The sequence below is a fragment of the Peromyscus leucopus genome, chromosome 3, assembly GCF_004664715.2.
Source record: "Peromyscus leucopus breed LL Stock chromosome 3, UCI_PerLeu_2.1, whole genome shotgun sequence".
Classification (NCBI taxonomy): Eukaryota; Metazoa; Chordata; class Mammalia; order Rodentia; family Cricetidae; genus Peromyscus; species Peromyscus leucopus.
Window position 1 is genome coordinate 107,119,853 of NC_051065.1, and position 26,007 is coordinate 107,145,859.

The following is a 26,007-nucleotide window of genomic DNA, read 5'->3' on the forward strand; positions in this document are numbered from 1 at the left end:
GTTTTAAGGCTACAGCGCCAGGCTGAGGCTTTCCTCCAGAGCTGCCCATCCAGTGCAGGCTGCCAGTTAAAATAGGATTTCAGAAACGCAGCAAGTGAATATGTTCTAATGATTGCAGGAGTGTACTCATGCTGACCTAGTGTTCATTGCTGTTCTGAAACCTCAGTGTGACCGCGTATCCTGGGTTTTTATTTCCTAGTTCTAGGAGACCTCTTCTTGTCAGAATCGCAAGTTGTCAGAGAACTGGAGAAGCAAAGGACTCGTCTTACTGTGTAACAGATGCAGAAGTACTCCCTTGTTGAAAGTTTCTTCTCCCACAGCTTAATTATCTACAGCCAATAGTGGCCTAAAATATCAAGTAGAAAATCTCAGGAATAAACATTGCAGGTTTGAAATGGCGTGTATTCTGGGGCCAGTGATGATCTTTAATGCCCTCCTGCATGGGACCCGAGCCACTCTGTCCAGTGGATCCATGCTGTGTTCACTACCCTCCCGCTAGTTACTTAGTAGTTACTTGATATGGAGCTTGTCTTTAAGTGGCCCTATGCCACTTAATCATGGCCCCAGAGCACGGAAGTGCTGACAGTGCTAATTGATGTGACAAAGAGAGGCAGGAAGTGCTTGTTGGCGGGGAAGGGGTAAGTAAAGGAGGAAGTTTGCCTGCTGAGGGTGCTTTGATCTAAAGTAAGGATTGCAGGAGTTGGAGATGTTTGAGGTCTCAGGCATCCCCGGGGAACCAAAAATGCTTTCCCAGAGAATAAGGAGGATTGCTGGGGACTGCCGTAATGTGGTCATTGCTCTCATCTGGCAACAATAGAATGTCTTCCTGGGGCCACTCTGACCTTCCAGTGCCCTTGCCAGCTCAGAGTCCTGTAACAGTGTGGAGGTTAACTTGTCAGTCACTTCACTGGAGGGCTGTGGTGTGTAGAGTGTCTGGAACAGTGAGGACACAAGGAGGCGCTGTGGCCAGTCAGAGAGACCAGCAGTAGTCTAAGCAACATCCTGGAGCACCCATGACTGGTATGCCAGAGACCTGTTCCTCTTGGGCATCTGGCTCACCCAGGGGCCTGTGGGAGAAGGATATGGAGAATGGATCTCCAAAAGGTACCCTGGGAGAGAGAACTTTGCCGAACGGGCCTCTATCCCAAAGGCCCTGTCTATGTGAAGTCAAGGCACACGTTTTCTAAAAATTAAAGATTCTCTCTGTGTGTGTGTGGTATATGTGTGTGCACATTTGCAAGTGTGCCTGTGTGTGGAGGCCATAGGTCAGTGGTGGGTGTCTTCCTCTTTCTCTCTCCCCACCTTATGTTTTGAGACACAGTCTCTCACAGAACCTGGAGCTCACCAATTCTGCTGGCCCCAGGGACCTTCCCGTCTTCTCTTCCCCAGAGCTGGAAATACAGTACATGTGTGGCTGCACCCAGATTCTTAGATAGGCCTTGGGAATCAAGCTCAGGTCCTCATGCTTGGGAAGTAAGCAAGGCTGGCCCAGCCCCCAGGTCCCTGGGCATGTGTCCTCCTGTCCCGGGAACATGCTTGCCTTACACGTGGGCTGCCTCAGTGACTGCGTTCCTGTTCTCTTTCCTACCTTCCCACTTAGCATTCCACTTTGAAGGTGCACGGGGGGGAGGGCCCACTTTCCATGCTGTGGGGTCCGTTAAGGGGTGTGCCTCTGGAGCTGCAGACAGGGCAGAAAGGGAGCTGTGGCCACCTGGGTCTGGATGGCAAGGGGTGGCCACGGGGAGCCAACCATGGCTATGACAGGAGGAGGGAGAGTGAGGGACGGGAACGGTGGCCGTGGAAAAAGGAGGACAGCCACAGTATCCCAGAGGGGAGGAGGAGTGGCACCCTGGCCTCTCTGTCCCTCCCCTTGACTGGACAGGAAGCTGGAGAACCAAGACGGAGTCTCAGCAGAGTCCAGCCTCCCTGGCATAGAGCAGCACAGCTGGGGACGGACAGACAGACAGTAACTCCCACAGGGACCCCACCAACCCGAAGACCAGCCCTGTGCTCCCTGGGTGTGGAGTGCATGTCAGCTGCATGGGGTGCCCTGCAGTGTGGCAGCTTCAGGACACACTGGATGGAGTTGTCCTCACATGATGCTCTTCTAGCCTGTGTCCTATCTACACCTCACCTCTGGAGGGTGGGGCTCACAGGGGAAACTCTGGGAGACCCTGGCCAGGTGTGGTTGAGACAACTGGGCAGGCTTGTGAAGGCCCCTGAGGGCCTGTGGGATTCACTGGAGGTTTGTAGAGACTGGAGGCTGCTTGGAGCTTCCTTTCCTTCCTACTCCCACCTTCTGGAGGGTTGAGGGTTGTTTTTAACAAAATCTCAATCGTTCAACTCTACCCATGAAGACCCAGGAGCCAGATGCTAGGGTGAAAGCCCGCTAGCTCAGAGAGGCAGAAAGAGCATCCAGCCTACCTTCCTTCTCACCTAGGTCCCTGAACCCTCCCGCCTTCCCTGTGCCGTCTCAAACCAAACTCCTCCAACCGAGTGTCCCTCCCTTCTACTTCCTGCGTGTCTCTCTATCTGTCCTCTTGACTCCCTCTTACTCTCTATGGTTTTTCCGTATGTTTACCCCCTGTCAACTGGTTTCATGCTGCCTCTTGACTCATGGTTGACTTTATTTAGTCCTGTTTACAATATTGAATCAGAAAGCTCTTGGGTGAAAGGTGTGTGCTAGGGCTGAGCCACAGACCAACTAGAAACAGGTTTTTGCAGTAAATAATGCAATCTCGGGGTTCCCAGTGTGATCAAATATCCTCCAACAGGCGAGGACTGAGTCAGTTGGAGTGAGCCCCAGGGCTCCAAAGATCCCTCAGATTCTGAACTTGGCATGGACACAGGCTCTGTCTTTCAATGTCATTTTTACGGTATGCCTCCTGGCTTCCTCAGCTCTTCCTAGCCCAAACAGGGCTTCACATCCCCCAGTACATCCATGGCCCTCCATCTGTCGTTTCCCGCTTTTCCTCCTTTCCCTGCCTGACCAGATTCTGTATGTCTACACACTCGGTAGACTTGATCTTCATAGCAAGTCCCCTCCCCTGCCCCATCTCCCTTGTCCCGTGGGCCACCCCACACTCTGTACTCTCTGTCCTCATACTGCATCAACACAGGGTGTCCACAGGGTCGGCATCAGGCCCCTGGGCTGCCAGGCATCCCGCAGGTCCCTCACTCAGCAGAAACCTGCCTGCTTTCACTACTCCTTTCCTTTCTCACCTGTGGCCAGCCCCCGCTCCCCGCCCCATCCTCCTTCCCGCCTGAGTTCCTCCCTGTCTTCCGCTGCTCCTGCCTCAGGTCTGTGCATTTGCTGCCCCTGGCCCAACGCACTTGGGCCTCCTCAAGCCATCCAGCCTCAGTCAAATGCCACCCCCTGTAAGATGCCTTTCCTGAGTCCCCAGGATAGCAGACTTCCCAACCCAACCCTTCCCAGTTCACTGTTTTACGGAGTGCCTGGAACAGGTGGGCATGTACCATTTACCCCACGGCCATCAGCCCAGGGAGGTCAGCCAGCTGGCCCATCTTACTGGCTGACAAACACCAGTCCCTGGACGCACCTAGCACAGATGCCTGCCAGCTGCTGGTGACCACCTGTCATTATTCCATTGCTGACTTCGGGGCTCAGGCCTTGCCGACAGGCCATACTTACCCTGCCTGGGCTGGGTGGGAGCTGGGCAGCCCAAGCATGTCCATTCTCCAGAAAGCTCACCTCTCTCTCTCTCTCTCTCTCTCTCTCTCTCTCTCTCTCTCTCTCTCTCTCCCTCTCTCCTCTTTCTCACCCCAGATCTTTAAGAAGTTACTGTCTATCTTAATGTTTAAAGTGAGAGTTGGGTATGGTGGTATAGACCTGTTACCCTAGTATTTGGGATGCTGAGGAAGGAGGATTCTCTTTTGCTCAAGGGCAGCCACTATTACAATGTGAGACCTGTCTATAAATAAATAAATGAATGAATAAATAAAATCTTGCCCTAAAACAAATTGACATATATTGAGACCCAGGGACTATACTTTGTTGTATTTTCTAAACGATAAAAAGCAGGGCTGGGCTTGCCCGGTCAGCGAGGCAGGCACCAGGACCTGGACTCAATCCCTAGAACCCATGTAAAATGCTGGGCATGGTGCCATGTGCCTGTAATCACAGCTCTGGAGAGACAGAAGGAAGGAGCCCTGGAGTTCACTGGCCAGCTGGTCTAACATAATGGTTGAGCTCCAGGCCAGTGAGGGACCCTGTCTCAAAGGAGGTGGACAGTGTTTCTGAGGACAAAATCCTGAGGTTATTCTTTGACATTACACACAGGCACACAGGCACACTCACACATATACACATATGCACACATTGCTTCCCCTGAAACACATGCATACATACCTACATACATTCACGCGTGCAACCCCCTCCCCCCTACACACACACCAGGTACCATCAGAACTGATAGTGTGAGAGTCCCTGTTCATGACTTCAGGGGATTGTGCTGTCCAGGGTCTAGCCTGATGCTGAGTCACTGTGCCTGTGGGTATCGGTACCTTTTGCAGGAGCGAGGATTGGTGGAAAGATGGCGTTTGAGTGGCTGTGGAGGACTTTGAGGAGAACAGGGAGCAGGAAGGGGGAGGCTCCTGGGAGCATTCGTGATTGGTGGGAGGAACCCCACTAGTACTGGGCATAGTGTGGGTACTGGCCTCTTCTTGCTGGTGATGGAAGCCAGGCAGCATGGAAGTGGCTGGCGCCTGGATCACTCTGGCTTGGTGCAGCAGAGCAGAGGAGAGCTGGCCTTAGGGATGGACAGGACAGAGGCAGCAAGGCGCTGTGATGAGGTGGCGGGAGCATCCAAGGTTGACCTTGGAGTTCCAGGGTCTCGTGAGGTAGATGGTCTTGAGCTCTGGAGTCTGAGCACTGGGGATGCAGTATACACAGGATTGGAGGGCTGTGCCAAAGCCCAGAGGGGGCCTGTTCCTGTCCTGTGCCCCTCACCACATCCCCTGGCTGGCAGCCATGACTGGGAACCCAGCCAAGTGTTTGGAGGAGGAAAACTGTTCTAGTGGCTGTATGCAGACATGGGCATGGGAGTGTGTGTGCAGGATGATCCACGGGTGTGTCTGGGTGACTGGGCAGGGTGAGACCACAGTGCTGGACTGAGTGAGCATGTACTCATGTGTACTTGCTTGCTTTTACATTAGTGTGTGTGTGTGTGTGTGTGTGTGTGTGTGTGTGTGTGTGTGTGTGACTGTGGGCTAGATGACGCAGAGGGCTCACGTCACCTCGAGCACAAAGATGTGGGGCCACATTGCTGACCTGCTTCAGCATCCGTGGCACCTGAGTGACACATGTTCAGGTGCCTGCATCTTCCCTGCTGTGGCTGTCTGTGAGAGAGAGAGAACGAATGCTGAAGGATGCATGGATGTGGGGAGAGGGGCATGCCTGGAGGTGGAGGTGGCTGTGTGCGGTGTGTACACACGCTGGGGCGTGTGCCTCATCGCTCTGTGTGTCCCTTGGTGTGACAGGCTTCCTCTCCATCCTTCCAGGGCCTCTCAAGACATGATGCTGCTCCAGGAGTCTGCAGGAGCATGGCTGGCATTGGCCCTGGTCACAGCCCTGACTCTAAGCCCGGGCATGGCAGTCCCGTATCAGGACTGCACAGGCGCGGAGTGCCCACCCCTGGAGAACTGCATCGAGGAGGCACTGGAGCCAGGAGCCTGCTGTGCCTCCTGTGTGCAGCAGGGCTGTGCCTGTGAAGGCTACCAGTACTACGACTGCGTCGTACATGGAGGTTTCGCGGATGGCCGTGTGCCTGCCGGCCAGTCCTACTTTGTGGACTTCGGTAGCACCGAGTGCTCCTGCCCGCCGGGGGGCGGCAAGATCACCTGCCAGTTTATGCTGTGCCCTGAGCTGCCACCCAACTGCATCGAGGCTGTGGAGGTAGCTGACAGCTGTCCTCAGTGTGGCCAGGTGGGCTGTGTCCACAGTGGCCGTAAGTATGCCGCTGGCCACACCGTCCACCTCTCGCCCTGCCGGGCCTGCCACTGCCCGGATGCTGGCGGTGAGCTCATTTGCTACCAGCTCCCTGGTTGCCAAGGGAACTTCTCAGATGCAGAGGAGGGTGACTCTGAGCGACAGTACGAAGACCCCTACAGCTATGACCAGGAGGTGGCCGAGGCAGAAACCACCGTGGCCACGGTGAACGAGATCCAGGCAGGTGCAGAGGGCCCCCCAGCTGCTCTGGGAGGTGGGAACTTGCCACCATCCTCCATTAGAGCAACTCCCAGGCCAGCTGCCCCCGCCAGACCCACAGCAGCTGCTGCCCTGGGTCCCCCAGCTCCCATGCAGGCCAAAGCCAGGAGAGTGACACTGGACATTGATGAGGAAGAGGAGGAGCAAGTGGAGGAGATGGTAGCCACTGAGCCACCAGCAGCAGGTGGCCCTGGAAGGCTGAACAGCTTGCCTACAATACCTCCAGCCATCCCTGACCTCCCTGCCCGAGAGAAGGAGGCTGAAGCCAAGGCAGGACTGGAAGAGAACTTTATTCCTGATGTCCAGGCCACTCCTCCCAGCGCAGGGCAGGAGGGGGCTGCACCCCTGCCTAGGTTAAGCCCGGCTGGTCTCATTCCGTCTCTGACCACAGACAGCTCTCCTGGGGACCCAGTGAAGTCCAGCAGCCACCCCATCCTATCCACACGGCCGCCTGACAGAGCCCAGGTCACACCCTCCCCAGAGGTGCCTGAAGAACAACCCCTCCATCCGCGGTCGCGACTTCCATCCCAGGCAGAAGAGGACACGGACCCCAACTCAGTACATTCTGTCCCCAGAGGTGGTCCTGATGGTAAGGCCCTTTCCTGTGTCCCTGCAGGGCCACTGAGCCTGGAAGGAACTGTTGCTCCCTATGGGTTCCTCACAGGCCTGAGACAAAGTGGTGTGGGTTGGTGGAGGTTCCCATGGTGCTTTCTTGCAGGCCTAAGACAGAATGGCATTGGCCAGGGGAGTTCTCAGCACTGCCCTCTCATAGGCCCGAGACCAAGGGGTACGGAGAGGTCCTTGTCTAGGAGTACAGGGCCCTTGGTGGGCTCTGACTGAGGGCACAGAAGGTTTTCTTCATCAGAATAGATTACGATCCTGCCTACTGGAGTCCAGGGATATCTTAGCAGGAGTCACAGGGCTCTGCAGATCTGGTCCACTGTCCATGAATGTCCTCCTCCAGAGGCCCAGCGGTAGGCTGGTGGCAGAGGGGACATGTTCTATTGTGGCTCTACCTCGGCTGCTCCTTCCAGCCAGGAGTCTGGTTAACATGTCAGGCCCCTCAGTGCCGCTACAGTGGCTCACGCCTTACACAAAGTAGAAGCTAAAGTCCTTGTGGTGTCCATGTGTCCTTTTCAGCTGCCCAGTGGCCTCCCCCCTCCTCCTCTGACCCCTTATACTCTCATAGTCGGCTTAGGCCCACTGGTTTCTTGGCCAGGCAGCCTCCGGCCCTGGGACCTTTGCACTTAACGCTGCTTCTGTCCGAGATGCTCTTCCGGGTGTCTGGATGACATAGTCCTTTGCTCGGTGACAGGTCACTTCCTCAGGGTGCCTTCTCTGCCACCCGCCTGCCTTCTGGCAGCTTTGACCTCGCTCAGCCAAAGCTGACATTATAGACATAATGACTTGGGTCCTTGCTTATGGTTTTCTGATGTTTAGCATTACACCAGCCAGATCTGGTGCTGAGCCCAAGGACTCCAGGACCACCTGTACATAGTTGGCGCTCTATAAATGTGGGATGATGGATGGAACCGGTGGGAGACCACTGTCTACCTCCTCTCTTCCTCGTTCTTCTTCACCCCTGTTGACTCAGCGTCTCCCTGAGAATCTGATCCCCCCGCTGTTCTCAGTGTTTGCTAACGGCATCGTTCCCAGCTCGGACAGCACCTCCCCCAGGAAGTCTTCCCTGAACAGTTGGGTCTTGTCTCCCTCCAACCCACCAATTCTATTCTCTCCCCCTTTTCTTTACAAAGGTGCCTGGGACACTGTGTGGTCTCTAGAAGCTTTCCCCATGGCCAGAGCCTGTGTCTTGATCAGTCCCATACTGTAGGGTTGTTTGTGAGCAGGCCTTGATGGCCCTGGGAAGACAGGAATGGGCTGGTGTGGCGCTGGGCCCCAGGCTTTGAGGGATGGATGCAAGGGGAGGGTCTGGGAAGGCTTTCAGGCAGAGTGGATGTGAGGGGCTCTGAGACAGTCACCTTGTGACCACGTTCCTATCCTGTGGCTTCAAGCTTTGTGGCTGTGAGTGGGCTTTTCACCCGCCTGGTGTCTGTCCATCTATGATGTGCCCCATGGCACTTGCTGGGCATGGGCTGTGTTTGGAACCTGTATATGGGCAGCAAGGGTGCCATTGGGGGCTGTGAGGCTCCTCAGGCCTGTGGTCCTCATACCACCAGTACCTCTGTTTCCAGCCTGCTTTCCTTCCCGTGGCTCCCTGCTCCCAGCCTGCTAGGGAGGTGTGGCTGTAGAGGAGGCCTGTAACTGACTGGGACTGGAGCCCAGGCTGTTCTCAGCCCTGAGCCTGGAAGTGCAGGGGGCAGGGAAGGTCTAATGAAGTGCACGTGTGTGGGAGGGCTCAGTGCCCTTAGCCTGCAGCCTCTAGGTTTCCAGAATAGGAACAGCCCTGGCTTCCACTGTGGCTCCGTGGGATCTGGGACCAGCTTTGCTCACCTGGTGGATCTTCCTGCCTGGCCTTCTCAGCTGTGTTTGGGCTGCCACCGGAGACTAGGCCTGGAGTACCCTCATCTGCTGCAGGGCCATCCCAGCAGGGGCCCAGCTCATGCAAAGGCCCAGAAGATTATAGTCAGCAGGGCCAGGCTGGTACTGCAGCTTCAGCTAGGGAGGAAGGAGTAGGTTTAAAACAGGACCCGGAAGTCTGGGCCTGACCAGAGTCTCAGTCTTTGCTCACCATGGGCAAATGGCTTGGCCCTTTATGCCTCAGTTTCTCCATCTTCAGACAGCGTAGAAGCCCTGCTCCAGGGCTGTTTGGAGCTCCTCGGTGGCTGCAGTCTGCGGCATGGCGCGGAGTGTTCACCGAGCATTAGGAGATGTTACTGACTTTACTCTCCTCTGTTCTTCAGCCATAGCTCTCTTCCTCAGCAGGCATTTGTGGGGCCCTGTCTATGTCAGGGGCAGGGCTAGAGAACAAGGCGGGCCCAGCCATCCCCTCAGGGCCTAATGAGTGGAGTGCATTAAGCAGATAAAGGCGCAGGCAGCGGGGCATGCAGCTGGTGAGGGTGGGCGACAGCAGGCCTCGTGGGTGGGGCTCTGGTGGCCTGCCAAGCATCTGAGGGAAGCTGGGTCTGAAACTTAGGGTCTCCAGGCTGCTATTGGAGGGGAGTTTGGGGCCACGGCAGGGGAGAAGCTGGGAGAGACAGCTTTGCCCTTCTCAACCTTCTAGGTTTACTGAGAGGCATGCCGGAAATGACCCCGGCCCTGTTGCCATGGCAGCCCTGGGGCCTGGAGAAGGTGGTTTCCTACCGGGGCGGGGGTCCTGCCTGGGAGTCAGAATTGTACCAGGGATCCCCACTGCTTCAGCTGGGCTGTCCCTGCCTCTGAGCATGTCCAGATGTAGTCTAAATGGAAGCCACATGCCTGCCTCTCTGGGCCGTGGAGAGGGGCTCTGATGTCTGTTTCTGCTGTTACTCAAGGGACTTTGGGAGGGTGCTGTGTCTGCTGGGCTGGCATAGCAGAGGGAGCTGTAGAAACAGCAGGGGGTGGCCTTGGCCTTGAAGAGACCAATTTGAGCGGGAAGGGGCCCCTTCCTTGGGGCCTCACTCTGCAGGGCAGGTGTCTATACTGACGCTCCAGTTCAGGTGCCAGCTCCTACCTGTCCCAGGCACTGTCCTCTGGGCACTAGTGTGTGAACTCAGTGATTATTAAGCCCCTTTGTCCCCACCCAAGCCCAGAGGGTTCTACAGAGCTCTCTTCTGGCCTGTGGACATGGTGACAGGAAACGGCAGAATCAGGATCATCTTGAAGTCTGCATTGCCATGTCCTGTGACCCTCTTCTGAGACCTGGTCACCTTCACTGAGATAGATACTAATTCTCTGCTCTTGGGGAGCGCTGGGTGACTTTCAGAAGCTCAGTCGTCACAGATGTGATGGCCTCGGTGAGGGGAGACTGGGCATGAGGCGGCGGTGTCCTGTGCCCGTCTAGGGGGCTCTGACTTCTCTTGTGGGTCAGGGAGGCTTGCTGGGGGGGAGGGGAGAGTGCCTGTGCTTAGTGTTGTGGCCACTGGAGGACTGTGAGAGAAGGGGTTCCCGGCAGGGCGAGTGTCTATAAAGTTCCTCCAGCCAATAGGGATGACATTTGATTAAGAAGGTATCCTCCAGCTGATATGAGGGAGAGTTGTTGGTGCAGGGGCGGGAACCAAACCCAGGGCACCGTGCCTATCCTCGGGTGCAGATCCAGGCCCGGTGGGGCATAGCTATAATCTGTTACTTGGGAGGCTGGAACAGTGGGGCTACAAGATCATGGCCAGCCAGGGCAATGTATTGAGACTCCGTCACAAAAGGAAAAACAAGCAACAGAAGAGCGCAGGGTATAGCTTGGTGGCAGAGTGCAGCCGAGCATGTGCAGGGCCGCCTATCCTCGGCACTCTGCTTACCAAAAAGGTTTGGGCCTGCCTTAGCCCACAGGGGTTTGAAACCTGTGAGGCGTCACGGAAGTCGCAAGGATGACGGGCTGTGGATGATTTGTCTCCACTTGGGGCTCTGCCGATCCCATTCCCCACTACTGCCAGCTCACAGGGCCTGGAAGTGCCAGGGCTGCTGGGGTGGTGGTCGTGTGGAGGGCAGCCTGGGGCTTCCCCAACTGCTGCAGCCTCCGATGTCCTCGCAAGGCCCCGTCTGCGGCTCATCAGCTGTAGTGAGTGTGCTGACCTTCCTGTCAGAGCTTTGGAGACACAGGGGACCTCATGGTCCGTGCTTCCCCCGGCGTTGGTTACCAAACATCTGAGAAAAGAATTGGAACTGAACTGTATGGAACGTGCAGTTTGGTCTTTATGCCCTAAGCAGCAGTGCCACAGCTGGTCACACAGCATAGGGATGCGTGACTGTAGTCTAGAGACGATCTAGAGCCTAGATGGCTGTGCAGAGGCCAGGCTGGCTCGTGTACGGGCCTGGAGCACCTGCTGTCCGGGGCTTATGCTGGGGCCTCCTGGATCCAGCGCCCTTAGCGTCCTTAGGGGAAGTTGAGCGATATGATGCTGGTGCTCTGCCTCTGTTTTGCGGACCTGCCATGCTGGCCCTCGTTGGTCTATCTGTCAGCTTCTCTGCAGAGCATGCTGGGGATCATTAGAAATGGGAAGGCCTCCAGGAAATGACACTTCTGCTCGGTGTTGTTGAATGACAGGCAGGTACGGCCGTGCTGGGCTCACACACCACAGGCCAGCCACTCAGCAGGCAAAGGGAGGCAGCCCTTCCCACGGGACAGACTGGTTGCTGCTAACCCTCTGTCTCAGCTCTGGTGTCACCGCCAGTGGTTGGCAGTTGGATTTGGGTCTGTTACTCCGGGTCACTGTTTGAAGCATGGAGTGAAACAGCTCTGAGAGAAATGATGGGGGACATCCCATTTAACGGAGAGCAGGAACTGTCATCCCAGGTTAGGGGGCTTTTGTGAAGGTCATAGCAGAGATGGTGACAAGTAGACCCTGCCTCCCTGTGGGAAGCGTGGGCTCTAGTTCCCACGGAGGACTCACAGGTAGCTCATATGGGTTTCCTAGGCTCTCTCCTCCCTATAGGCACTGGTTACATTTTACAGTTGTCCCCACAGTGAGGGTCTGAAGCCAAGGCTGGACCTTTGGTGGCTTTCTTTGAGACAGATTTTCACTGTGTAACCTAGTCTGGCTCCAAACTTGCCATCCTCCTGCCTCAGGTTCCTGAGTTCTGGAATTAATGGTATCGCCCTATTTGATTTCTGTAGCTTTGATTGAACACTATGATCAAAAGCAACTTGGGGAGGAAAGGGTTTATTTGGGTTACACTTCCAGGTCACAGTCCATCATTGAGGGAAGTCAGGACAGGAACTTTAGCAGAAACCATGGAGGAACACTGCCTCTTGGCTCAACCTCAGACACATGCTCAGCTAGTCTTCTTATGTCATCTAGACTCACCTGCCTAGGGACGGCACTGCCCACAGTGGGCTGGGCCCTTCCACATCAATCATCAATCAAGACAATGTCTTCCAGACTTGGCCTCAGGCCAGTGGGATCAATTGAAATTCCCTCTTCACGGGTGACTCCAGATTATGTCAGGTTGACAATACAAACTATCAGGCACAGATGTACACCACCATGCCTGGGGGAACAAGACCATGGGGATCAAAGTTCCTCTCAATAGTCTGTCTTCTCCATAAGTGGGATGTCCTCATGGTGTCTCTCAGGGCTGTCACTCCACGGGGACCAGGTTTCTCTAAAGTTTCTGTTTCTTTAATGTCTTTCTTTAAAAGCAGGTTTATTGAGATCACATTTATGACCATAAGGTCCCCTGTATTTGAATGCATAGTTCAGTGGCTTTTTAACATATTCACAGCTATGCAAAAATCATTCAAATCTAATTCCAGATTATCCTCATCCTGCTAGGACACCACATCCTGTCCTGTCTGCTTTCTCAGCTTGTGGCTGCTACTCACCTCCCTTTTGCCTGTTGAAGTGTGGGTTCCAGATTCTAGGGTACTCAGGAACCTCCCTACTGGGGTTTCCTGGCCACGTGCCACCTCCGGGACTGTGGGGTTGCCACCCTCCCAAGCCATGACACTGCTGGTGCCTCTGGTGTTCTTCACAGATGTCCCCTCGGCCCCACATGGTCTTGTCTCCACTCTACATGGTCTCATTTCTGCTCCACCTGGTCTGATCCCCATGGCCTTGTCTCTGCTCTGCTGTCTTGTCCCTGTTCCCCATAGCCTTGTCTTTGACCTGCGTTGACTCCTCTCTGCTCTCCATGGTTTCTCATCCTCAGCTGACATGCTGCAGCCTGTGCTAACCCGAAGATGAAAGAGTGCACGGTGGTCCTGGTGTGCAGCCTCATCCCCAGGGCCGCTGCGGCCTGTGATGCTGTCCATAGCCAGCTCCGTCGGGAGGCTGACCCAGGCCCAGTGACCTGAGGAGAGCGGCTACAAAGTCCTCAGCAGGCCCCGGGGAATGAGCAGTGGCAAGAGAGTGAAGGGTCTCTCTACCCCTGAGTGCCCGCCCTCAGCACTGTGGCCGGGGCTTCAGGGGCCCCATCCTATTTGCTCCCCACAACAAAAGCATTTCCCCCATGATCCCCACAAGGGCAGAGGGTGTGCTGTTGCTCTTGCTGCCTAGCCTGCTGAGAGGATCCCCTGCGTGGATGACTCACTTCTTTCTTACTGTATAACCTTCAGGTAAATCACTTGGCTGCCCTGTAAAAGGGGTTTACGGCAGTCCTGCCACCGGAAGGCAGCAGGACTCTGCAGGACTCTGCAGGGCCCTCACCCCCCCCCCCCCCCCCCCCGTGACTGCACAGTGCTTCCCAGCGTGGTGTTGAGTTACACTGGGAAAGAGCCCAGTTTGACTCTCAGAGAGTGGATTCCAGGCCCTGCTCCTCCAGGCTGTGTGACCAAAGGCAAGGGACTCACCCTCTCTGAGCCTCAGTTCTGTATGTGGAAGATGTAAGAAGTCCTGTTAGGGCTACTGATTTTTTGGTTTTTCAAGACAAGGTTTCTCTGTGCAGTTTTGCGCCTTTCTTGGAACTTACTTTGGAGACCAGGCTGGCCTCGAACTCACAGAGATCCGCCTGCCTCTGCCTCCCGAGTGCTGGGACTAAAGGCGTGCGCCACCACCGCCCGGCTGTTAGGGCTACTGATGAGACGTGGGCCAGCTCAGAGTGGTTACAGAGCTGTAGGTGTGTTCCCTGCCTTCCCTGCAGGGGGGTTGCTGTGCTCTGGGGAGTGCAAGGAGGGTGGATTTGTGCTTTTGTGTGAACAGAGCTGTGTCTTTTCTGCTGGTCAGAAGCCTGTCCCTCCTGAGAAAGAGCCAAGGGCCAGGCCTGCTGGGGATGGGCTGGGGTGTTTAGCTGCACACTTCCTGCCCCACCCATGTGTTTGTCATTCCAGCTGCCTCCAGATGTGCAGCTGAGTGCTCCTCCCTGCCTGCCCCCTCCTTGTGCTGTGCTCCCTTCCAGCTAAGTGTTCCTCGGGGCCTGTCCTTCACACTGTGCTCCCCTGACACACCTTTGCCAGCTGTGGGCGAATGCCCAGCCTCCAGTCCTTTCTACCTGTAGTGTTGCCTAGCTGTGAGGTGACATTCCATTACCAAGGGCAAGCGGGTGGATTATGTGTCAGGTGCTGGATTCAACTCTGGCTGAGTACGGATCTATTCATGTCTTGAGACACCCTCAGGGGTTTGCCATCTTTATACCCATTTTATAGACGGGTGACTGAGACCCAGGGAGGTTAAGGGAACTGTCCCAGGTCCCAAGGCCAATGAAGCAGAGAAATGTGCTGACTACCCACTTGGCCTTTTGCCTTGGTACTTCGTAGCCCTGTATGCCATCCTCCTGAGTGCCCAACTACGCTGTCAAAGCAAATGGAGGCTCTGGAACTATGACAGGGCACTGGGCCCATTGGGCAGAGCAGGGCTGGGGCACAGCTGGCAGACGGCCGGCTCCTCTCTGGCCTCTGGCCTGGGCCTCCTTGCAGCATTCACTCCAGGGGCCAGAGAGCCAGATTCTCCGGGATGTAGGTGGTGGAGTCTGGGAAGCTGAACACAGGGTCTGACTGTCCTGCTCATGCTTAGAGAGCCACTTAGCTGGGGATGGGTCTCTGGTTTCCTTTCAGCCCCATCCTCTTGCCTTCTCCACTCATGCACTGACATGGTTGTGGGCCACACTCCTGGATTGTGCTGGGTGCCTGGGAGTCAGAAGGAAGCAGAGGTGAAGGCCTATCCTCCTGGGGTCTGACTGTGGCTCAATGCCCAGGGACCAGCAGACCTCTGGGAGGCTGCTGGCCTGGAAGCAGTTAGAGATGCCGAGCTGGTAGGAGGTCAGATCCCACTTGTATGGAAGCTTCTGGATCTGTTGTTTTCTGGGCCGGAGAAGCTGAGCATGATCGCTCTGGGTTTTCTCCAGAAGCCCGGGATCTGGAATTTCATCTGGAAGCTCCTAACATGTAAAAATATTGGCAGTTCATTCAGACAGTTTAAAGCACCAAGGAAGCGTGTAGTGGGCCTGACCTTGCTGCTGGGTGTATTGACTTCCCTACTCCTTCCCATTCCCAGACACACAACTAGAACCCTGAAGAGGCCAGGGATAGGTAAGGAGCCTACCAAAGGTCCAACAAGCTCAGAGATGGAACCAGGAGTCCTGACTCCTAACCAGAGCTCCCTTCCCTGTGAAGACCCCTCCCAACTGAGCAAAAGCCCTTGGGAAGCAGTTTCATGAAGGGGCCTGATTGGATCTGAGGGGACCAATAGCATCCTGTGAGGGGCGAGGGGACTGATGGCCATTCAGCTGCCACTAGGAAACCTGGAGAGCATCAGCTCTGGCTGTAGCTTGAGAAGCAGTCAGGCCAGCATGTCATGGCGATTCCAGGCTTCTGCCTCTCCAGGCTCTCTTCCTGCTGAGCACAAAACAGGGCTGAGCAGGGTAGCAGACAGGCTTGGAGGAAGAGAAGGGCCTAGTGGGATGTCTTTAGGTCTCTGGCATGTGCCCTTGACCATGAGATGCAGGCCTTCTCGCACTCAACCCATGGTGAGCCACTTGGACTGCTTGTGGGACTGTTCCCATCCAGGGCAGACTCATTTGATATGCACAGAAACACATGAGTACACATGTACTTACATTTGTGTTAACATTTCCTGGGGAGGCATGAACAAATGTCTAAGACCATGATGACAGGCCAAATGATGCCACCCAAGTCTACTTCGGTGAACCCATGGGTTTAGTTGGGATTACAAGAACATGAAGAACTTAACGTGTGTCCCCTAATAGCAGCTGTTAACTACTTGCACATCTTTGGGGAGCGGGCAGGGTTCATGCCTCACTTCCGCAAAGGAATGTTAGGAGGCTCAGCCTTCAGAGGGATTGTGGGCAATCACTGCAGCTTTGATTTCAAGGCAGCAATAGTGTTGTCATGCCTGGAGGACAGCATCATCTCCCAACACACACACACATACACACACACACACACACACACACACACACACACATACACACACACACACACACACACACACACACACACACACACACACACACACACACACAGTGTTCTGGCCAGTTTTGACAACTTGACACAAGGTAGAGTCATTTGAAAGGAGGAATCTCAATTGAAAAAAATGTTTTCATAAGATCCAGCTGTAGGGCACTTTCTTAATTAGTGATTGATGGGGGAGGGGGGGCTAGCCCATGGTAAGTGGTGCCATCCCTGGGCTGATGGTTCTGGGTTCTATAAGAAAGCAGGCTGAGCAAGCCAATAAGCAGCATCCCTCCATGGCCTCTGCATCAGCTCCTGTCTCCAGGTTCCTGCCCTGTTTGAGTTCCTGTCCTGATTTCCTTCAGAGATGAACAGCAATGCTGAAATGTAAGCCAAATAAACCCTTTCCTCCCCAACTTGCTTCTGGTCATGGTGTTTCATTGCAGCAACAGAAACCCTAGCTAAGACACTCACTCACAGAGAGTCACCACTGGGTATCTTCAGAAAATTGATTCCAGGAACACCCCCACTCCATCTTGGGTACCAAAGTTGGAGGATGCTCAAGTCTCTTAGGTAAAACCCGTGCATAGAACCTGTGTGCGTCCTACTTCAAACGCCTGCCCATCACTGGTTATCCTGAGGCAGGGTGAATATGATGTGGCCATAGCTGCTACGCTGCACTGTCTGGGGAACAAACACCAGAAGCATGTCTGTGCACCTTCGCTCAATGCAGATACAGGTCTTTTAGAACTATTTTCCTATATTGAGTTGGTTGAGTCCACAGCCGTAGGTAGTAGAGTCAGTGGATAAGAGGGCCAAGCATATAGGTACGTGCATGCTGGGAACATTTCAGTCTTGACTCTGTATCTTAAAACTCTAAAAAATAGACACTACATCTAGCCCAGCTAATTCCCTAATGCCATCTAATGCTCCACTTTCTCTAATTGTTCCCAAGGTGGGCTGTAAAGCTTGTTTTGTAAAGGCAATATCTAATCAAGGATGATTAGCCAGCCAGCGTCTGGTTTACCGTGGTGGTTATATTCCCTGGGTTTGTTATTCCAAAACCCCTCTGAAGCCTAATACACACAGTCTCAAGTGTCTTTTGATGTAGCACAAAGGAACAGGCCTTTGCCAGATGCCCTGTTGGAACTTAAAGTGCGGACAGCAGGCCTCGGTGGACAGCTCAGAGAGTTCACACCTGTGCACACACGTGGCACGCACACTCATGGCACTCCACCCCACCGACGGAGACTTGTGCTCCCTGGTGTCACCTCCACATCGTTAGCTCTTTCTCCCTCCTGGCTCCATTGAAGTCATTGTTCCGACTTGCCAATGCCCTTGCCTGTTCCTGAGTTTGTTTTATAGAATGGAGTGATCCGACTCGTGTCTGGCTCTTTTGGAGGAAGGAAACACATTGGGTCCTATCCACATTCTTGTGGGTGGCAGGCAGTTAAATTGCTTTTTTTGGTGTTAATTGCGGCCCCCGTTGAGATGGCAAGCAGAAAGTCTCAGTTCCATTCTGCTGTGGGAGGGAATCACAGCTTGCTGCTCTGCTCTGAGGCCGATAGACATTGAGGGCTGCGTCGCTGGCAGCGTTCCTCTGTGTCTTTGGGAAGCGGGAGGCCCCCCTGTGTGTTCAGTGGACACCTCGGTAGGAATCTGCTAACTACAGGGTGTGTGGCATGGACCGATGTTTCTCAGTGCTCTTCCGGAGCACCCCAAAGTTTACATGCATGTGTGTGACAGGTGGGGTCCCGCCACTCTCATCTCGGGCTCATCCCAGGGACAGCCGTCTTTCATCTTTGACCCCAGAGTAGAACAGCATCTCCTCTTGGTTTTAAGTCACATTCATGAGAATTGTGGTGCTGAGGACCTTTCCTTGTGGCTGGCTCTTTTTGTTCTCATTTGCCTATGAGTGTGTGTGGCATACAATAGGTCAGGCCTTTGTCTCGCTATCCGTAACAGTGGCAGAGCGGCAGGGCCCTCCACTGAGAGCCAAGGAAAGGTGCCACAAGTGCAGGATGCAATTCAGCAGTCACTTCTGGACTCAGGCTCGGGTTGGCACACAGCGGGACCAGCCAGGCTTGAGGCAGGGCCAGCCTGACGGGAGGCAGGGGTCCATGGCATGTGTGTGCTAATAGGGCTGGGAAGAACAAGGGGGCAGGGAGCCAGACATAGAGAAGCAAGGCTGGGTGGGCTTAGGTGGAACCCCCATCCCAGCAGCTCCTTCTGGGTCCCCATCACTTCTCTGCCCAGTCCTGTGAACCTGGGGCGGAAGGCAGAGCTGAGGTCAGGACCTTTTCTGGTGTGTCTACTTCACAGGCTCCATAACAATGCTCAAGGCTCCTGGGTGGCCCCGAAAGGCTCACCCTAGGTTGTACAGGAAATGTCACCATGTCCCTCAAGGCTGGTGGGACCCACAATACTGTGTCATTCTCTGAGCTGTGTGCTGAAGCCCTCAAAGCAAACATCCTGTTGAGCAGGGCCCTGTGGAGACTCCCACTGCTACCCCCCTGCCAGGAGAGAAAATGCTCCGCAGCATTTTCAAAGCCAGAATCCTTCAGGGCTTTTATGTCAGGGAAAGGGGACTGTCTAGGAGGTCTTGATGTCTGGGCTGGATTGTTTGGCACATCCATTGTTCTGTGATCAAAGGAGGTTATATAGTCTCTGGAATCTCTGAATCTATTTACAAGGGAAGAGTTCTGGAATGGCTAATACCTGCCTGCAATATACAGAAAGCTAGGCTCCTTCCCAAGACACCATCTGTTGCTGGGACTTGGGTCTCCGCTCAGATGCCTGGTGCCTATCTGTGTAATCCTTTTAAAAGACGAACGTCACTTTATACAGCTCCTGAACTCTGACTGAAATACGTTCAGGAATGGTCTCATTTCGTGCACACACCTGCCTCTGGCTCCTTAACACCTGTGTGTGATTGGCTGGGAGCAGCTTCACTATTTCATCTCTGATTGTTAGGTATTTCTGGAATCTTTGCTGTCACAAATGCATCATGCATCTGGGACCCTCCTGTCTGGGTTCATGGTGGTGTCTGTCAGCATATGAGATTCCTGGAAAGGGAAGTTCCAGCTCGCAGTTCTTTATATTGTATTGCAATGCATTAAAAAAAAAATAAGATGAAATTTACAAGTATCGAGTGTGCAGCTGAACAGAATTAAATGAAGTCACACTGGAGTGAGATCTCCCATCTTCTGAAACTCTGTCCCTGTCAAATGTGAAGGCCCAGCCCCCGGTGCCCAGCACACTGTTTTCTGTCTTTGACTCTGGGTGGAAACACGTGCTGCCTCTAGTCTTTTTGTCTGGATTGCTGCTCTATCTTTTGTAAGTCTTAGGCCTCCGTCTTCACTATGGGATTTTTCTAGTCCTGTTACCGTATCCATTCCTGTTTTTGTCTCTTCCTGTGGCCAGTGTCTTTCCCCATGTCATGCTTGTGGGATAGGAACATGTCACGTGATGGCTTTGGTCATCATTGGCGGCTTGTTGCAGCACAGGAACCATGTCTCTGGAGATTTCTAGCATGGGCTGTTGAGTGGCCTGGGACCCTCGGGCATCTATTTCTTATTTTCCTAATAACAAAATCTCTGCAAAATGGGTTTGCATATCTTCCCTTCAGCAGGTGGCAGGGCAGGTTTTCCAAATCTCTCTCTCTCTCTCTGTGCCATCCAGGGGTTTGGCTGAGTAGGTGGGTCAGGGAGCAATCGTATTCTCTGGCTGGCAGGACCCTGAAGCCTGATACTCCAAAGACCACAGCAGAGTGGTCCAGAGCCAGGCCAGAACCAGGCCATACCACTGTTCACCAGGAGGTGAGGAAGCCCCAGTTGTCCTTGGGAGGAATAGGGAGGCCCAGCCAATCCAGAGGAGGCAGAATGGGACTTCACAGCCACGGAGGCGTCCTCATCTGATTCCGATGTGTGGACAGTCACCTGGGTACCATCCTGGAAGTGACTGGAGAAGCGGAGGGTCAGGAGGTGAGGCAGAGTGAGGGGACAGGTGGGCTGTGTGTGCTTTGGAGGTGGTCCTGGGGGGTGTGGATTTGATCTAGAGTCCTCAGAACACACAGGGACTTCACTGACACAAGAAGGTTCTGTGAGGCAGCAGCTGAGGCATCAGAAGGAGGCAAACATCCCAGCCTTGGAGAGCCAGGGGCAGCCTGAAGCAAGTCTACTGCTGGTGGGGTGCAAATTCCTATGACTAGGCTAGAAGTGTAGTAGGGGCCTAAGCAAGGTGACATAGGAAGCCCATAGATCAGAGGGCGTCACTGGAGTCAGAGTGTGAGGAAGAGGAGAGGCCAGAAGCCAGAGAGGTTAAGAAATTCCCAGAGAGTGAGGCTGAGGTGTCTGAGGTCAGGGAAGGAGCCAGGCCTGTGGGAGCTGCCTCAGGACCATCTTGGGAATTGTGGGGTGGAGTCCTCACTGTGACCTTGCCTCCTATATCTTAGATGTTGAGTCCACATTAGACCCAGTCCCCTTTATGCACCAAATGGGTTGACCTTCCAACATGAGGTCACCGCCCCAGATGCCTTTGAAGTGAGAAAGCTGGGGTGGGAAAACCCGGGGCAATAGTGGAAGTCTACCAAGTGCAGGCTAAAATCTGGTCCGAGACCAAGAAACTAGAAGAGAAGACCACCGAGTCCATGTGGAGGTGGCCCCTTGGCCTGCTGGAGGCTGGGTTCACAGGTCTTTCAGGACTGGCTGGGTCAAGTTGCTCGTGTTCCCTGGAAGGGAAGGGGAAGAGAGGAAGTGAGGCTGGGCTGTCTAGCCCTCCACTTCCTCCGGGCAGAGGGAGTAACAACAGCTGGAGGGTTTGGCCCTACGCCTGGCTTGTTGCTGGCACTCAGCACGTCGCGGCTGTCACTGTTATCTCTTAAGGCATCCATCATGTGTTGCCTGGCCAGGACCCCGGGATCTGGTGCAATCTGGTTATCCCACAAGGCTTTCTTAGAAAAGCCTTAGGGAGGGAAGATTCCAGCCTGTAGAAGGAAGATCAAGTGTTCGGATTTGGATATGAAATGCCCCACCCAAGGCTCATTATGTCTTTTTTTTTTTTTTTTTTTTTTTTTTTTTGGTTTTTCGAGACAGGGTTTCTCTGTGTAGCTTTGCGCCTTTCCTGGAGCTCACTTGGTAGCCCAGGCTGGCCTCGAACTCACAGAGATTCGCCTGGCTCTGCCTCCCGCGTGCTGGGATTAAAGGCGTGCGCCACCACCGCCCGGCGGCTCATTATGTCTTAAAGGCTGGGTCCTCACCCAATGGGTCATCTCTGCCACACACACATTGTACACTTTGTGTGTGTATGTAAGTGTGTGTGTGTGTGTGTGTGTGTGTGTGTGTGTGTGTGTCTTTATGGAGTCCAGGCTCCATAAATTTGTAATCCTCCTGCCTCAGCTTCCAGAATGCTTGGTTTACAAGCATGCACCTCCTTGGCTGACTTGTATACTTTTATATAGTCACTTTGGTAAATGGAGGCTGAGTGGGGTGATGTAATGGGGTTGGGGTACACAAAGGTCAAGGAACATTCTCTGAGGAAATTTGATCCCTGAAAAGGGAAAATTGAGTCAGCCTGGTTGACAGCCATACCCCTACTCCTCTTTGTTTTTATGTTTTCATTTTGAGACAGTCTCACAAAGTTGCCCATGCTGATCTTGAACTACAATCCTGCTGCAGGACCTTCTGAGTAGTGGATTACAGGCTGGTTCCACCAGGCCTGGATAATTGTGTGAATTTCAGGATCACCTTGACAAACCCCATAAACAGATTGGGACTTTGATTATAATGGTATTAAAGTTGTAGCTCACATACAGGAGTGTTCACATCTTGAGTCCATTGACCCTCTATTCAAGTATGCATACATGGTATGTGTTTCAAATAAGTGGTTAAAAGCACTTGCTGATTTAGCAGAGAACTCAGGTTCAGTTCCCAGCACCCACATAGCAGTTTAAGACCACCTATAACTCCAGTTCCAGGGGATATGATGCCCTCTTGTGGCCTTCATGGGCTCTGCACTCATGTGGTGCACATACATGCATGCAGACAAAGTAACACATAAAAGAAGAAAAGAGAAAAAGGCAGAGAGACTGAGAGATTCCCTTCTTGTTGGACAAAATTCTTACTGCTGATTTATTTCTGGATTTCTCTTTTATCTTTTTAATTTTTTTTTAAAAAAAAATTTTATTTATTTTTATTTTATATGCATTGGTGTTTTGCCATGGGTGTCAGGTCCCATGAAACTGAAGTTACAAACAGTTGTGAGCTGCCATGTGCTGGGAATTGAACCTGGGTCCTCTAGAAGAGCAGTCAGTGTTCTTAACCACTGAGCCATCTCTCCAGCCCTGGGTTTCTCTTTTAAATGGCATTTTTTTCCTGCTAAATTTCCTATTATTAATAATAACCACTATTTGAATACATCAATTTTGGTTTGGGTCATTGTGTCATAATAATAGTATTAATTTTTATTAGTTAGACTTCATCTTTACAATTTTTAAAAAAGCAGCTTAAGATAGCTCTTAATGGAATCCCACAAGCCCCCTGAAGCTCTTTTCATGTCTCCTGCCCCATCTGGGCCACTCAGGTCAGGCTCCTCAGAAGCAGAAGCCCAGTCAGGGCTTCTCATGTCTGTAATGATTCATTAAGGGACATGTCTTGGCAGAACAGTCTAGGGGATGGGGAAGGGACTAGACAATCACTCACGGGTCAGCTGCTGCCTGTGCGGTCTGATCCTGTGGGCTCTGGAGTGAGCACCCCCAAAGTGCACACACACACACACACACACACACACACACACACACACACACACACGCATGCCCTTGGAGCCAGTCGCTGGCTACCCATTGTTATACCCACCCTGCAGGAGGACCAAGTCTCCCCAGTGCTTCCTTAGAAGGGAAGGGCTGGACATGCAGGGCAGGGGGTGGGTGGGGGTTGGGGTAAGGGGTTCCCTTGCCCAGTGCCTGCAGTCATGTACTGCACTTGGTGGCCCCCAAACCCAACCACACCTCCTCCTTGCAACCCACAGGCTCCACCAAAGACCTGATTGAGACATGCTGCGCAGCTGGCCAGCAGTGGGCCATTGACAACGATGAGTGCCAGGAGATCCCCGAGAATGGCGCTGACAGCGATGTCTGCAGGTGAGTGGCCTGGGGTGGGCAGAACTGCTCTTGCCTTCCCTGGGACCCAGGTGTGTGAAGGTGACCAAAAGTGAATGCAGTGAGTCAGCTGGCCACACGAATCTGTGGCTGTCTCAGTGGGTAAATGCAATGGTGTGCAACTTAGAGCAAGTTCAAAGGATCATCATCACCTCCCCCTCCCCCAGCTCAGTCACCCAGAATGGTCCAGAGCGTGGCTGCTCTTTATCCTCCTCTGCCACCTGTGATGCGGCTCCAATGCGCATGCTCTGCCTCCCCTGCCAGGGTTGGTCTGCTGTTACCTTACTTTCTCATCTTTGGCAGCCTGCTCAGTTTTCAGAAGGAGAGTCAAGTCCAGAGAGGCAGTGCGACTCACCTGTGGTATGGCCAGGATTAGAAGCCATATTTTCTATAACGTCCAGCTCACTCTGCCTCTGCCTCCTTCTAAGCCTCTTCTAATTCTGTGACAGAGCGTCACTATGTAGGCACCACTCTCCCCACCATATCTACCCTGTCCTTTCTGAGGTTGGGTCTCTCTAACTTTCTCTGGACTGATAGTGGAACTCTGAATGCCAACTCCTTTCTTCAGAGGTCAAGGGCACAGCTCTGAGACCAGTGGGTCCCAGGCCCACATCAAACCCATGTGACATGGTGGGGTTGTGCCTGCCCTTCTGCCTGTACTGGTCCCACTTGCTGCAGACCTCAGGTCGGGCCTTCCCTTTTCTACACTCCACCCCATCTCCCTCCTGTGAGGTGGGGGAACGTCACCCTCCTGGGGAGGGTCCCGAGGAGACAGGCCCTGAAGCCGCCCCCTGTTTCAGGATAGCCCAGAGGCACTGCTGTGTCTCCTACTTGAAGGAGAAGAGCTGCATGGCTGGCATTGTGGGGGCCAAGGAAGGGGAAGCCTGTGGAGCCGAGGACAATGATACCTGTGGCGTCTCCCTGTACAAGGCAAGTTCCCCCCCCCTTCCACAACTGTGGGTGAGATGGGTGACACCACATCTTGGGGGTGGGGTGGGAGGTAGACTCACACCCTGCCCAGGAAATGTTAAGTCATGGCATTCGTCAACAAATCCACAAAGGATGCATTGAACTCCCCCAACAACCCAGGTGACATTGTGCTTTCTCTGAGGCAGGTCTGGTTGAATGTGGCAGGGTGTGGTGTGCCTGAAGGTGGTACCTGAAGAGGTCTGCGGGTGGAGGTCGTGCTGGGGTGCACAGTGGCCCTAGGATCAGTGTGGCTGCAAGCAGTACAAGGTCCTAGAAGCTGGTTTTCCTTGCATGTGTGTGCTGGAGGCTGGAGGCAGGCAGGCCGGGTAGTAGAAAAGGCTCTTGCTGCTGCAGGCAGGTGTAGAGTCCTGCTTCTGCCGTTACCTTCACCCCATGCCTCTCATTACATTCTCTCTCAGCCTCAGTTTCCCCAGGCGTAAAATGGAGGCAAGGAATTGCCCATCCTAGGGCAGGCAAGGCCCAGGGCCCACACCTGGAGCTTGAGGTCATGTGGTCTTCGGCAGTGGGCACGGCAGCATCAGATGAAGGACTGGGGTGTCACTCACCACAGCTGTGCTTGTGGCTGGCTTGGCATCAGAAAAGGTTCAGCTGGGCTTGTGTGGCTGTCATTGGCTGGTGGCTGCTCTGGAGCCAGATGATGTAGGTGGCCCACAGCTTAACTGGCTGTCTCTGTTCCCTGAATGGAACATTCTCTCCCACAGTGGGCTGGCTGGGCCTGGTTCAGATCGAGCTCTAAGAAAGATTGAAAGCATGTGTTGCTCAGCTTTCCTCACTGTGACACGCCCGAGACCACCCCCTTATGAGAGTGAAAGGTTTGGGTTCAGTTCGTCTACTTAGCCCTGATGCCTTTGGGGCTGTGGTGAGGTGGCATGGCATGGTGTGCCTGGTAGAGGCAGTTGCTCACATAAGAGGGAAGAGACTGGTGTCCCCACGTCCCCTTCAAGGGCATGTCCTCAGTGACCTAAGACCTGCCACTAGACCCTTCCTGGGCCCTGGAGTAGGCATATGCCAAACACACACTATAATGACATGCAAGACCTTTAGAAGCCTGGGTTCAAAGTGGGCACATGGTCACTTTTATCTAACCTTAGTGACCAAAGCAAGTGATTGGTCACCCCAAGCTGGAGACACATGCTCACTCTCTGAGTTGCTGAGCTGTCCAGCCACAGACTGGGTACCAGGGAGGCTGGTCAGCTGGAGCTGTTGCTGCACGCAGCCTGTTGCCAGTTTGACAGTGTAAATCAGATTTCCCTGTGGCGGCTGGCAGTCTGCACTGGGTGGCTCTGCGTATCCTTAGGGATGCAACCTCTGTCTTTTTGTTGAATTGTCATTGTCGAGTGTTAGCTTCAGGTCCCTTCATGACCTGACATGACACCAGGAACTCCAGCACAGGAGACGGGTACACTTCCAAGTTGAGCCTGTCCCGAGCACTTTAGGATGTCACCGGGACTGTACGGGCCCTTGAGAAATGCTGTCTTTTTGCTGAGCTGACGGGATTGGTGTCCTCTTCTCAGGGTGGGGCATAGTGAGCAGGGCTGGGCTTCATTTGTAGTTCTTTCCAAAGGGACATTTATTCATTCATTAAAGAAAATTAACATTAGTCCTACGCTTCTCTAGACTTGGGATGTAGGGGTGGGCCGCCCTCCACCCTGGGAGAGCACCCAGGCAGACAGAGGATCTAGATAATGTTAATTCACCCCA

The 26,007-nt window shown here is 53.7% G+C and overlaps 1 protein-coding gene across 3 annotated transcripts in view; it reads left to right on the top strand.

Annotated features, from left to right (window-relative positions):
- Positions 1-26,007, top strand: part of Fbln2 (fibulin 2) — a 62,732-nt gene that overhangs the window by 17,780 nt on the left and 18,945 nt on the right. For all 3 annotated transcript variants that reach the window (XM_028854742.2, XM_028854756.2, XM_028854749.2), the window contains 3 exons: positions 5,521-6,815; positions 23,187-23,298; positions 24,117-24,246. In XM_028854742.2, the coding sequence (XP_028710575.1) occupies positions 5,521-6,815; positions 23,187-23,298; positions 24,117-24,246 (1,537 nt within the window). The remainder of the gene's footprint in view (positions 1-5,520; positions 6,816-23,186; positions 23,299-24,116; positions 24,247-26,007) is intronic.